General features: G+C 41.8%; 1 protein-coding gene across 1 annotated transcript in view; it reads right to left on the bottom strand.

Annotated features, from left to right (window-relative positions):
* The window catches only part of neurl1aa (neuralized E3 ubiquitin protein ligase 1Aa), a 77,149-nt gene extending 66,078 nt beyond the window's left edge, over positions 1-11,071 (bottom strand). The window contains exon 1 of the mRNA XM_063477029.2: positions 10,738-11,071. Within this exon, the coding sequence (XP_063333099.1) occupies positions 10,738-10,819 (82 nt within the window). The 5' untranslated portion in view covers positions 10,820-11,071. The remainder of the gene's footprint in view (positions 1-10,737) is intronic.
* Between the last annotated feature and the right edge of the window lie 1,829 nt (positions 11,072-12,900).

The raw sequence follows: 12,900 nt of genomic DNA, 5'->3' as shown, positions 1-12,900 counted from the left end.
TATCCCTGCCTAATAACGCATGATTTTAGCCCAGGAATGCTAGCCATTAGCCTAGGGACTAGCTATGGAAGTCTGTTAGCTATAAAGTGGGTTATGAAGTAGGCCTGTGAATTTCGCAGCCAAACAAATATGTGAGCATACATGTATTTGGAGCTTCTAAGATTGTGATTATCTGGATGAAGTTTTAATGGTACAGAATAATCACATTTATGCTAACAGGACTTTAATGCTAAGTTAAAGTGCACTAAGTCGTATCAACGGCTTCTCAGAAAAATGATGAGGTCGTTTCAGTTAAACATGTCGTGATCCGGCACCAGATCCTTTTCTCATGCAGTGAACAAATACCTCAAGGTAATTGTATCTTAATTGCATACACACTATAAAAAGTGGCTGCAAACATTGTGTCAGATGTTATTTTTACTGAATTGCACTCATTTTTCTTATTACAGTGATCAGACTGTAGCTGCACATCGGTGTTTCCCTGCATGCTACAATGTGTGAAATGAATTTTAAATGAGGCGTTGTTCACCCATTTTAATTTGAAAATAATCACCTTCCTGTCACAATGTTCTCACTGCTAGCATGCAAGAAAAAGCAAAGCATCACTTCACATGCTGATTGACTTGGCATTTTGCCGGCATTTACTTCCACATTTATGACTTCCATCCCAACTTCTTCTTCTTCTTTTTTTAAATTGTGCAATCAAAACTATTTGTGTAGCTGATAGGCTTCTTTTTGATCCATTGCCATGGAGGAAAGTAATTTGGAATTGGCTTGGTGGTCTCGGAGCGGAAAACAATTCTTTATTTGACATTTTACATTAGGTCACATTAGGCCATGGTGTTGGCTTCCCCAAGTCACGTTTTGTTTCAAAACAGTGGCTCCACACTGCAGAGCGACTCATCACAGAATTAATTTGTGTTCTGTTTCAATGACAATATTTGATCCAACACGCCATTATCAGCGATGCATGAGAATGCACAATTATCCTAAAATGTTATTTTTATTGCAAAAATCACTTAATTATGATGCAATTATACTTTCACTTAATTATATTGTAGGATAAAGCCCCTACAATAATGGAGTCTTTACCTTTTATTTTATTGGTCATTTACTTTTGTTTCCATCTGATTCTTGTTTGTTTCATTAAAAACTTAATCCCTCCTTTTTCATTTTTTTCTTGGTCATGCTCACAACTGTTGATCATGTTTTAACAAAGCTGCAGCCATGTGTCAAGAGCCAAAAAATGCAGTTCCTCTAATGGCCTCTTGGGGCTGGCTTCACACCTAAGACCCCATAGATTCCCATGTTAACTGATACAAAGATGATCATACTGCTAAGGGTAAAGTATAAAAGAGAGATTTTTGTGAGAGTTTGTTTGAAAGGATTAACAGACTTTGGATTGTGAAGTGTGAACTTGGCATTCGGTGAGCTGAGTAAGGAGTTTAACGTGGAAGTGTCGGCGAACGGCCCGTATAGGTCTGGTAGTAATATGCTACGTGGTGGAGAGAGATGTTGATGAGGATGGATGCAAAAACACAGATCTGATTGAGGAGGAGGGGGAAGGAAATGAAAGGCAGCAGATGGTGAAAGAAGGTCTTAGGCCTGGTGAGAGGAGGAGGAGGACAGAGGCTCACATGGAAGGATCAGAGAGCAAGACTGTGAGGGCTATGTAACAAGGTCTACGATGAATTCCCTTCACGTGGTGGTGATATTTGAGAGTGATGGTGGAATAAAGAAAATGACTCACAACACAAGCATGCTAGTGTGTTAGGGGATGGAAACCTGCTGATTGGGTGTAACACAGATACCCAGGTGGAAAAGGCAGGAAATATTACAAGTGTGTAAAAAGACAAAATCTGAAGAGCTGTGAAAGCTAGAGTACAGAGACCAAGTGGCAGTAAAGGGGTGATTACAGGAGTACCCTTTAGCATTAGCATGATGGAGCTGGTTGAAAACCAGAGGCTGTGAAAACCTAGCGGCAAGAGTGCAAAAGGAATAACAAAAAGGCCCAAGAAAGAAATATACAGAAACAGTGCTGGGGGAGAATACTCCAAAATAACCTTTTTGAGAGATTTAAAAGGTTCATTGTGACGAAATCTGTTCACCACAAAGGTGCTTCAGTTGCAGGGCATTTGTGCACACTGCTAGCTCGTGAAAGGCAAGAGAATATGAACAAGATGTGCTGGATGACACGAACACAGGAAATGTGGAAACCCAAATTCTGTAACTCTGGAGGTCAGCACAATGTTGCCTGCCAGGATTCAGTGCAGCAAGGCTGTGCTGAGGTTGTCTGGATGGCTGGACAGGAGAAAGGGGTGTGGGGAAGGACAAACAACTGCAAGTGTCATGAAAGAAGTTGAAAGGAAGCTGCTGAAAGAGAAAAGAAGGATAGTGACCTTCATAGCAGGAGACATGAATGCTAATTTCAACTCCAAGACGGAAAGCATACAAATCCATGACTTCTACCTACCTGACCCTTCTTAGCAGACGGGTGAGGTGAGGGGAATTCAAAGAAGGTATTAATTGTATTAATGATATTGTTAATCCTACACTGGAACACAACACACTTGATTGTCATTGGTCGGTACTTCAAGTGATTCATTTACAGTCAAAAGGAGAGATCGAACCTAATATGTATGCAGGAGTCATGGCTAACACCCTGTTTAAATTTAATCATGAGTGGGTATGTGGCAATGAGACGGGACAGGGAAGGTGGGGTGGGAGGTGGTTGTGCCACCTTTGGTAAAGAGTGTGTGGCTTGAAAGGAAAAGCTGGCTATCATAAATTTCTATGATACATGCAAATTAGAGGTCAATAAACTGGTGGAACTAGAAGCAGAAATGTAGAAAGCTTTGTGTTCTGTGGGGACACGATGCACATGAGACCTTATGGGGAAGTGACGAAGCCAACTATGTTAGCCAGGCAGTGGAAGAACCGCTGGACTGGAGTCAGATGGTTTTTATAATTGATGCCAGGAGCACAAAGATAAACATCAATACCATTAAAGAAACTGCACTGGATCTATTTCACCACATGGACCACTATAGGGACACTTTGAAGTGACCATTATCCTGTATGTTACAGGACTGACTAGGGAAAATCTAAGACACAGTGTGATTTATTTCACTCAATGACATTGAATGAGGAATTAAAAAGTAGACATTTACTTGTAGTAAACAGGACAGAGGGGTGCTGCTAGGAAAGCACTAGTTTAAACAGTTTATACTCTATTATGGGGAAACATCTGATTGGCTATGTGTCGTGAAAGAGAGTCAGTGGAGCAAGTGTTGATTTCATGTAGGAGCTACAACAAAGCAAGAAGAAAGGTGGCACACGAAGGTTAGTGCTGGAAGACACAAGTCTTAATAAAGCACTCATGTGTGGGAGAAATTATTATTTAGGCTTCTGAGAACGGATTCGTTTGAAATGTTGTAGTAACAGGAGGAGGACAAGGCCTAAAATTAGCATTGTGTCTGCTGTGCGTGAGCTGTAGCAGCTCCCTGCTAATTCAGTTTGCTAACCCTCTTGGATCACTTTGGTTTGCAGTGTCGGTCCATTTTAGAGCACTCTGAGCTGCAGACTGTCAAAGTCTGTGCTATCCCAATCTGTTGCTTTAGTAGGCAGGTGTCTGTGTGATGCACACATTCAGGTTATGAATGCTAACCAACCTGATGGATTACAGAAACCATAATCAAAGTCATGGTGGTTCTGTCCATCTTTTATATACAGTCTCTGGGCTGTTAGTGCTGAAGATGCTAATCAAAGATCTTAGGACAGCACGTCTACTTGTCACGCAGGAGGTTTGTTACATCGCTCACTCTTTCTGTTTCTTTTCTTACACTGATGGAAAATTGTGATTATCATTAACAACAGCATTCCACATCTAAGTCTAAGAAATACATTTGGCTACCCAGCTAGTGCTGACTATTATTATCCAACAATTTAACACAATAAACTAAAGCCGGGCAGTAAACATCGTCGCAGTGACTTCTTGGTTTGGTTTTTGTCAGAACTCTGCTGAAGGTGCCGCTCCCCTGTGGTAGTCCTGATCAGGCCACAATATGAAATGAAATCCGTTTATATTTCCCTCTAATCAGAACTGTATGTATAAGAATAAATAGCTTCTCAGACATAACTGGGTAGCTTGGCGTTTATTTAGGCTGTTCTGAAAGCTTTCGACTGCATCTCTGATGCATCAGAATTAAATCTCAGCAGCTCTGCATCAGTTTTAAACAAAACAGATGAGCTCTTCACTGAGTGAGCTGCGCTCGCCCACAGTCTGGTCCGGCTGCAGGATCTTTTGTGCTTGGAAAGGGTTAACTAACACTAAAGTATGAATCACTGACCTAAATTTAACATACTGTTTCCTGCATCAGAAAAACACACTATTCTGAGCGCTACATGATTTAACAGGCTCTCAGAGAACACACTGTACATGTACACGAGCACAGATGAAGCAGGCTTAATTATTCCATTTGCAGTCTTCTCCATGAGCTGCTCTTCTCCACCGTAAAGATCCATTAAAACATAAATCTGTTACTGTGCTCACAAGCAGGAAGTATTCCCATCATAACGGGGGACAAAATGATGCATTTGCATGCTTTCGACACATTTCCGGTATCTGTGATTAACAGAGAACTCTGATATTCGGTCCTGTTTGCAAAATAAAACAACCACAAAGCCATTAGACGAATACATTCATCACAGATTCACTGTGCTTGAAATAAAAAATGGAGCATTTTATCAATTTCACCTCATATTTGTGACCGTCAATGACACGGGCGCATTGTAACAAAGCAGATTGTTGCATTTTTCAAGAGTAAACCAATGCATCACCATTACAAAACGCATTAATAACTATCTTGAAATAGCTCCTTGTCTTATATAAGTATGACACATGGTCTAACCTGATGAGCTCATCCAGCACAGCCAACTGTCTGGGTTGGCTGTCGGTTTTTTTGTTGTTTTGTTTACTAAGTGTGAAAGCTGCATTACAGTGCCCGAGGAGCTCCAGTCCTCCCAGGAGTCAAGCGCCTGTATCACCTCTCCATAGCCGCGCTTCTTATTTAGGCAGGTGTTAAGGATGTTCAGAAACACTCCAGGCGAGACGCCACGTTGCATAAGAAAGGTCAAACATCACCAAAAAGGCAGCAGAGAGGTCACGGCTGCAAAAAGAAACAGAGAAAACTGTTTCCTGAATATTTCCTTGGCTATATTATTAGTGTCTTATGACTCCACTCAACTGTGCCCCGTGTGAAATATGGTTCACTAATTTCAAAACTCACACAGGATCATTTCATTTAATGACCACTCCCCAGAGACCAAGTGCACTTAATTCTGATTAGGCTTTGTCCTAAGTTCAGATGACTAACAGTTTCCTATTACACACAAACTCTGGAGCTCATTAATTTCCAATATGTCAAAAAAATACCACCAAACTAGGAGTTACAACATGTTCTACTTCTGTAGCACCTGTAGCACATATCAGCAAACAGAGGGTATTTAGCATAAAGCTAATTATACATTTTATTTAATCAGGCACTTTAATTTAGACAGTAAAAGGGTTTATTTTCCCCGGAGAGCCTTCAGACCACAAAGCATTCCTTCTCAGAAAATCAAGCCCACAATCAGGCACAAAACAACTAAAGCCAGATAATAGCAAGAGAAAAAACCCAGAGCAGTTATAAAAGCCATAAAAACATCACATGATGATGCTTTATGGTCTCCAGTGGGTATGAAAGAATCCAGCTGGAGGGCAGTTTGCTGCTCGTTCTATTTCAAAACAGGCCTGCCAACATTATGGAGGATAACTGTTAACAAGTTAGTGGATCATCTGCTTTGGTTACTCGGTTATTGATCTTGTGCTACAAAAACACAGAATTTGCCCTTCAGGTGCTGTGACCTACGTGCAAAAGTAGTATTTTAGCTAAATTTCTGTGTAGTTTTTGCTGTTTTACTATGTTAACACTAATGTATGACTCAAGTAGCTCAATTCTTGATTCTTGAGGCGTATGTTGTTGTTAAAATAAATGTTGCTCAAAAGACTTCAGGTAAAACAGTCTTCCTGGTCTGGTAACCATCATGGAGTTCCACAGAAACACTCTCTAACTGAACTGATGCTGAGCAGGCATAACATTATAACCACCTGACCCCTTTCATGACCAAAACAGCCCTAACCCATCGAGGCACGGGCCCCACTAGATCCCTGAATAAGTTTCCACTCCTGCCTGATTTCCCCTGACCAGGCGGAGAAGCTGAGGATGCAATGTGTCGAATGCTGCACAGATAAAAATTATACAACAGCCCAGACTTCAGTTTAGGTTTGAGATAACCACAACGTCCACTATCAGCAGTACACGCTATAAAAACAGAAAAGTACTATGTGAACCAGTCATCTGTGTGTTTGTGTTGGTCAGTGTGTGTGTGAGGTAACAACATGCCCTTGTGGTGCCCTCGCAGTAATATCATGTGGTGGAAACTAAATCAGCCTGTGCTAATGAAAAAGTGATGATGTACAGCTCAGACTGTTTAGCTCCTCCCTCCTGTCTCTACATGGGCTGTGCCCCAAAGTTCTAAGTGAAAAGCACCTGCAGCACTCTGAACTTCCTGCAGAAGCCAAAGAAGAAAAATCCATAAAGAGGACACATTTCATCACACTGAGCTTACAAACTGCTAATCTGTGTGCACAAGAGAAGGATACATTTGTGTGACTTTGTGCATAAAAATATGAAACCTAAAGTTTAGCACCTCTGGCCTGCTCCCAGTCCTTCAAAGTGTCGTTGTGACTACTTGTTTCTGTAGATCTGTGATTTCGCCTTGGACCTCCAACTTCCGGAGAGTGTAAACATCAACTTCTTTGTCAAACTCTGATGTAGAGGATCATCACTGATATGAGAGACTGGTTTGTATAAAGCGTTTCTACTCTACTCGAGCACTTATAGTGGTTTATACAGGCCTCATTCACTTTTTTCTGTGCTTATGGGCTTTCTATCTAATATTCACGTTCTAATTGATGCACGGGAGAGCAACTTGGGGTTAGGCTGTTGCCCAATGCTAGGGTAACCTGCCTTACCTCTTCAGCTACAGCCACCCAAAAGCATACGAAGCCCTACGATGAGGAATCATCATTTGAAACTGGATGTGAGAGGTGAGGGGGAGATGTGACTGTGAAGCTGCACGCTCATTTGTCAGTGTGCATACCTTAGAGTTATCAAAGTCAACATTATGTCTTATTTAATATGACCTGAGATCAGCAAATGTTGCAGTATCTTGTTTGCACACACAGTGCAAAGTATAACTTTGTCACATATATCTTACCTGTGTTTGGTCGCCTCTGTACATCTTACTGTGTAGCTGCCATTTAATAGCACTGAAAGTGCTCTGCTGCCTTCTTTCACTGATAACGAGTCCTTACGGAGTAAAAAGGACACAAACTAATTTACTCTTGTGAAAGCAAATTCAGTTAGTTGCACTGGTTGTCACCCCAACCAGTCACCCCACCCTCCCTGAGCCTGGTTCTGTCGGAGGTTTCTTCCTGTTAAAAGGGAGTTTTTCCTTCTCACTGTCACCAAAGTGCTTGCTCATAGGGGGTCATTTGGGTTTTTCTCTGTATGTATAATTGTAGGGTCTACCTTACAATATAAAGAACCTTGAGGCGACTGTTCCTGTGGTTTGGCGCTGTGTAAATAACACTGAATTGAAAGTTTGTGTGTATTAGACATTGATGACTTCACTGGGCATGACGTTCTGAGTGATGTGGTGTTTGGCTCTAAAAAAAGATGGAGAAAGGGTTGAAACTAAACGGTTATTTAACCACGAGAAAGAACTCTACGTCTTGTTCTGGCGCATGTGATTTCCCCACGTCTGCCTCTGTCTTTGTCTAGCAGAACTAGATTTCTAGAAAGACGCACACATTATCGCACCGCTTGTCTTCTGCAGCTACATCTGTTTGCAGATTTCTTTGCTGTTTGTGCGCTATGAGTGTGAATATGCAGCCATTCCTACTTTCTAACATTATGCTTGTGTCAGGCTGTAAATAGGCTAAAAAAACCTGCCAAATCATTTAAATTTAAACAAGTATTTTGATATGAAGTACTTTTGTCGTTTCTCGGTATATGTAGTACTTTAATTCATTTGACAGAGAAATGGGTCACTGCTCCAAAGCTGAGTCAGCAGTTCTCTGAGAGGTCTCTTTATCAGGTAAAACCAATGATTTTACGTCTCTGCTGAAGAAGCGAGTGTGTGTTTGAGTTGTGCAGGCTGTGGGGTGGCGGCGGACGTGGGGAGGTAATAGCCAACATAACAGCCTACATATACGCCGTCTCAGCCCCACTCTGATCTGCGAATATCTCTGTTCCACATCCAACTAATCACTGCGCGCCGTCCCAGCAGCAGCCTAATAAACCGGGACGCAGAGCACAAACACATCCTTTCATCACCGAGCGGCTGCCGGTGACGTCGTCTGGTTCTTATCCCAATCAGCCATCAACTCCCGCTGATAACGCACTCTGGAATCCATCACCATGGGAACTGTTGCACATGTTATGGGTGGTTGTCAAGGCAACCTGGCTGAATAATTGTCCCTGTTCTTCTCTGATGCGCCGCCTCGCCTCCCCTCGCCTGACTCACTCGTTCCTGTGATGTGAAAATAACCGCTCGGAACGCGTGCTGCGGATAGAGGGAGAACGTGGAAGGGCAAACTGTGTACTTATGGTGATTATCCTGCAGACAGCTTCATTTTAAACCGCTCCCCCAGGCCCACCACTCCCCCCTCTGTAATCCAGATGTAGCAGCGAGATCAGGGCGAGCAACGTGGAGGTGGGCCGTTTTGTAATTTGCATGATTGGACACGTGGGACGCAGTCCAGTGGGTCCTGGAAAAAGGAGCCAGTCTGCAGGGAATATCATTTTGGTTGCACCAAACACAGTTTATTCTTTAGCTTTAGATTAAACGATTCACCTGTGGTCTGTTCTTATAAATACTGTGAATAAAACATGCAAAGCAAACCACTTACCATACAGTATATACCGAAAAATACAATTTTCTCTCTTTACTCAACACAACAAAGGAAACTATAAAGATAACTTGAAAATAATTACGCTTCTTGTCTGCATGTGACAGTATTCAAGCTCCTGAGCCAAATCTGGGCCTTTTAAATTTGTAATCCAGCCCACACATCGCTTCAGCTTCTAGTAAACTTTGTTGAATCTGGTTGAAGCTGTGGTCTGCACACCAACGTTCAGCCCAAACTAAACAGACAGCCGCACCTGCAAGTTAAGAAGCTAGCTAACACGGTCTGCAAGCAAAGAAGAACCGCTGACAGTTTCAGCTAAGATGGGACGCTGAGTGGAATATTTCTTTACCAAATCTAAAGAGATGCTATCCATTTATAACTTTTGCTTTCCAATAAAAACTAAATTGTATCGTCATCGCCATGTTTGAATCCAGACACCAGCAGAGACATGGAGCCACTGCAGAGGCTTCAAAAAAATCACTGAAGTGTAATGAGACACGCAACCGTACAACTGCATGTTTACTTACATATTCAGCCTTCACTGCAGAAGCCTTAGCTTCATACTACAGGTGAGCTTTCTCAAACCTTTAAGTGAACTTTCCTAAAAAATGTTACTAAAGTGTCATGCAAAAAATTATTTTAATTTTAATGTAATGCTGTAAAACCAAATACATGAAACTAGAAAACAGTAGAATTAAAATGCTGCACTTCAGCTGAAACTGGATGACAGAGTATTTCATTTTTGTTACTTTAAATACTATAAAATATAATATATATAACATTTACATAGCTAAAATGACAAGAAATGACACTAACAGAAAAAATATTCTGATGTTTGTGCGGTTTGTGTCACCTCCCAGCACTTCACTAAAGGATTGCACAGTAATAAAAACTCCTACAGGAGATAAAGCCTTTTGTATTTCAGCTTAAATACACTAAATGTTTGCAAACCTTTAGACTGCTGTAAATTATTCACCCCTACGATTTATGACTTCTTTGTTTGCATTTTGGTAACAGTGCTCTCACCTTTGAGCACCTTTGAGAAATTTACAGCATCCAACGTTTCAGTTCTTTATTTAGTTCCCTTTTCCTGTGGTGTCAGAGAGCAGCATGAGGACGGTTCTTTCTCAGATCAGGACACCTATGTGTGTTTTATTTGGGAAAGTAACCTCTCGATCCATCAATGATAAATTCATCCTGACTTTACTTTTCTTTAACCAGATGTTTTTATAATTTAGAGGTGACATCAGAACATGTCCCATAGCATTATGTTAAGATCAAACGCGAAACCAGGAACAACTCCTAATATCGGACTTTTGCACGGCTGAGATCCGAACATCCCGAGTGTTTGCTTGACCTCGTGGTTCACATACAGCTCTTCGTTAAGGAAGAAGGAAAAAAGCAAGTATACTGAGGCATCCTTGGCTGGGCAATGTTACAGAAGTATCAAGAACTCCTCGAGCTCCATGTTTTTAGTGCTGACGTGTCTGCAAATGTCCCCTACAAATGTGCACATGCACCTCCCGGCATCAACCAGCACGACCATCTACCCGAACAGGCAGCAGGCCCGCCTCCTGCAGCCGGGAGCTGTTCTTCAGCACCACCACTCAGCTGATCCCGGAGCAGCAGGAGAAACTCTACACGCGTCCCATCAGCATTACCAACAGTTTCAGTCCAGTGACGTAAACTCGTCAACTATGAAGCGTGTTCAGGTAACTCACCTTTCTGAGAGTTCCGGAGTCTGTGGAAGCCCTGCTGTTGACCTCTGTGCAGCGTCGAGATGCCCGAAACATTATTGCCCATGACAGGAATTCACCGCGGCCGGTTGGACTGATGCTGGCAGCTTGTTGAGACAGCACAGAAACGATTTTTTATTGTTTAAACGACGTCCTCCGGTCATCACCGGCGACCAAAGCGGAAGAGGCGGCAGGAGCACAGGTGTGTGGAGCCAGCGGGGCAGCAGTGAGGATGATGATGATGATGGTGAGGAGGAGGAGATGATCTGAATCCTGAATGGAGCTTTTGGCTTGTCATCAGCGGCTGAATAATCCTCTTCAGCGAGCTCAAACTCCCCCCACCCCCACAAGTGCTCAGATCATTTTATGACTTTGTTTTTAATAATAATAATAAAAAAGAAAAAGCTGTCATTTAAAATGCTATACGCTCTGTTGTTCTCAGTAAAATCGGATTTGTCACGATTCTGTCAGTGTTCTTATATAAAAAGGGGAATTTTGCGCGACGACAAAAGAAAGAAAATGATAGAAAAATAATAAAAGAGCAGGTGTGTGGGCCTAGCTAGAATCTGAGAGTCTCCTCTGCTGTCCGTCTAAAATATGGAATAAGTGCAAACCACATGTGCACAGCGAGCGCCTTATCACGGCGCATGGACAGTATCAAGCTGCCCTCTAGTGTAAACCAACAACAAACAGCAAAAAACAAAAGGAGCCAATGACAGCCTGGCTTTGCTTTCCAGGCTTTCCAATCCTCTTCCAGATTTGATCCAAAGCCCTAACAGGAGTTCACGTGTTTTGGCCCCAATCAAACAACCGATCAGTGTCATTAATTATCATTATAGAAGAATTCAAGGGAGTGTGAGGTCAGAGGGAGTCAGTAATTTCAGTTTGGCTCGGCTGATTAGTGGAAGAACTTCACAGTAAAAAGGAACGCGGAATGATTCATTAGACTGACACCCAGCGCCGCCCTCCGATAAATTATTTGACCTTTACCAATTTTTTTAAGACATGTGTCTTTTTTTAACTTTTAAAGTTCGCCATTTTTCCTACAGTCCCAGACTGCAAACTGCTTTTATCCACAGAGTTTTTAGTACATATTCATCTGCTTGGGGAACATGCTGCTCCTCAGGTTTTCCATATTCCTCTATTTCAGAGTGCAATCTTACTCCACTGCAGATTTTTTAAATCAGAATTTTTCCATAACTGTGTAAACCCCTGCACATTAAAAAAAGCCGAGTGCAGTTGTCAGTTGCTTGTTAGAGTTTACTGAGTCGTTAGCGGGTCCAGCAAAGAGAAGTTTCTCCTGTAAATGTCTCACATGCTTTAGTTTTAATGACCGTTTCATTTCCCCAAAAGCAAACATTTCACATTTTTTCACTTTCATGTTAAATGTTCCATGAACCCCCCGAAGATTAAACTGCCTGACATTACAGATCAGCATCCTGGTTAGCCACAGCAGCATTGCTTTAACATTAATCTATCATATTGTATCAGGGGGGCATTTTATTTGTAATAAGATAACTCTCTATTGTCATTGCACAGTCATAGTACAATAGTACAGCGAAATTGGAAACTGGCCCATGTCGGCACCAAGCACACAACTTTAAAGCGGCTTTTTTTTTTAAAGCGCAAGAAGGGTATTAGCAAAAAAGGAACGACGTAATAAATAAATAAATAAATAAATAAAAGAATAATTGTCCAGGGAGGTAGCCAGGTCAGGTCAGCTGTTAGCACTGATATGCATACATATCAGAGATACATTTTGCAGCTCCGTACCTTCACATCGCATCACATCAGTTTCATTTATAAAGAGTCAAATCCCCAAAAACATTTGCCTCGAGGCGCCTCATACTGTGAGGTAAAGACCCTCCGATGTAAAGATCTTCACTGAAATATAAACAGGAGTTTGTAGTATTTTCGTGTCTGATGGCTCTCAGAGTATCCAGCAGGGCACGTTGCTCTCAGACTGCAGGCGTGTGGTTCATGAACTTTCTAAAAGTAGAAAGGGAAACTTTTCTTCTTTACCAAAGTTTACAGTTAGGCCTGACTGCTGCATTATGTTAACTTCTCTTCTCTCTTCTGCAGTTTGTTCTGTTTAATATTCACAGTCTCTCTGTTTTCTCTTCTCTTTCCCCTCAACCTCAGCAAATC

This window comes from Pelmatolapia mariae, linkage group LG6, assembly GCF_036321145.2.
Source record: "Pelmatolapia mariae isolate MD_Pm_ZW linkage group LG6, Pm_UMD_F_2, whole genome shotgun sequence".
Classification (NCBI taxonomy): domain Eukaryota; kingdom Metazoa; phylum Chordata; class Actinopteri; order Cichliformes; family Cichlidae; genus Pelmatolapia; species Pelmatolapia mariae.
The sequence above is the reverse complement of the archived record's forward strand: the minus strand, read 5'-3'. Positions and strand labels throughout refer to the sequence as shown.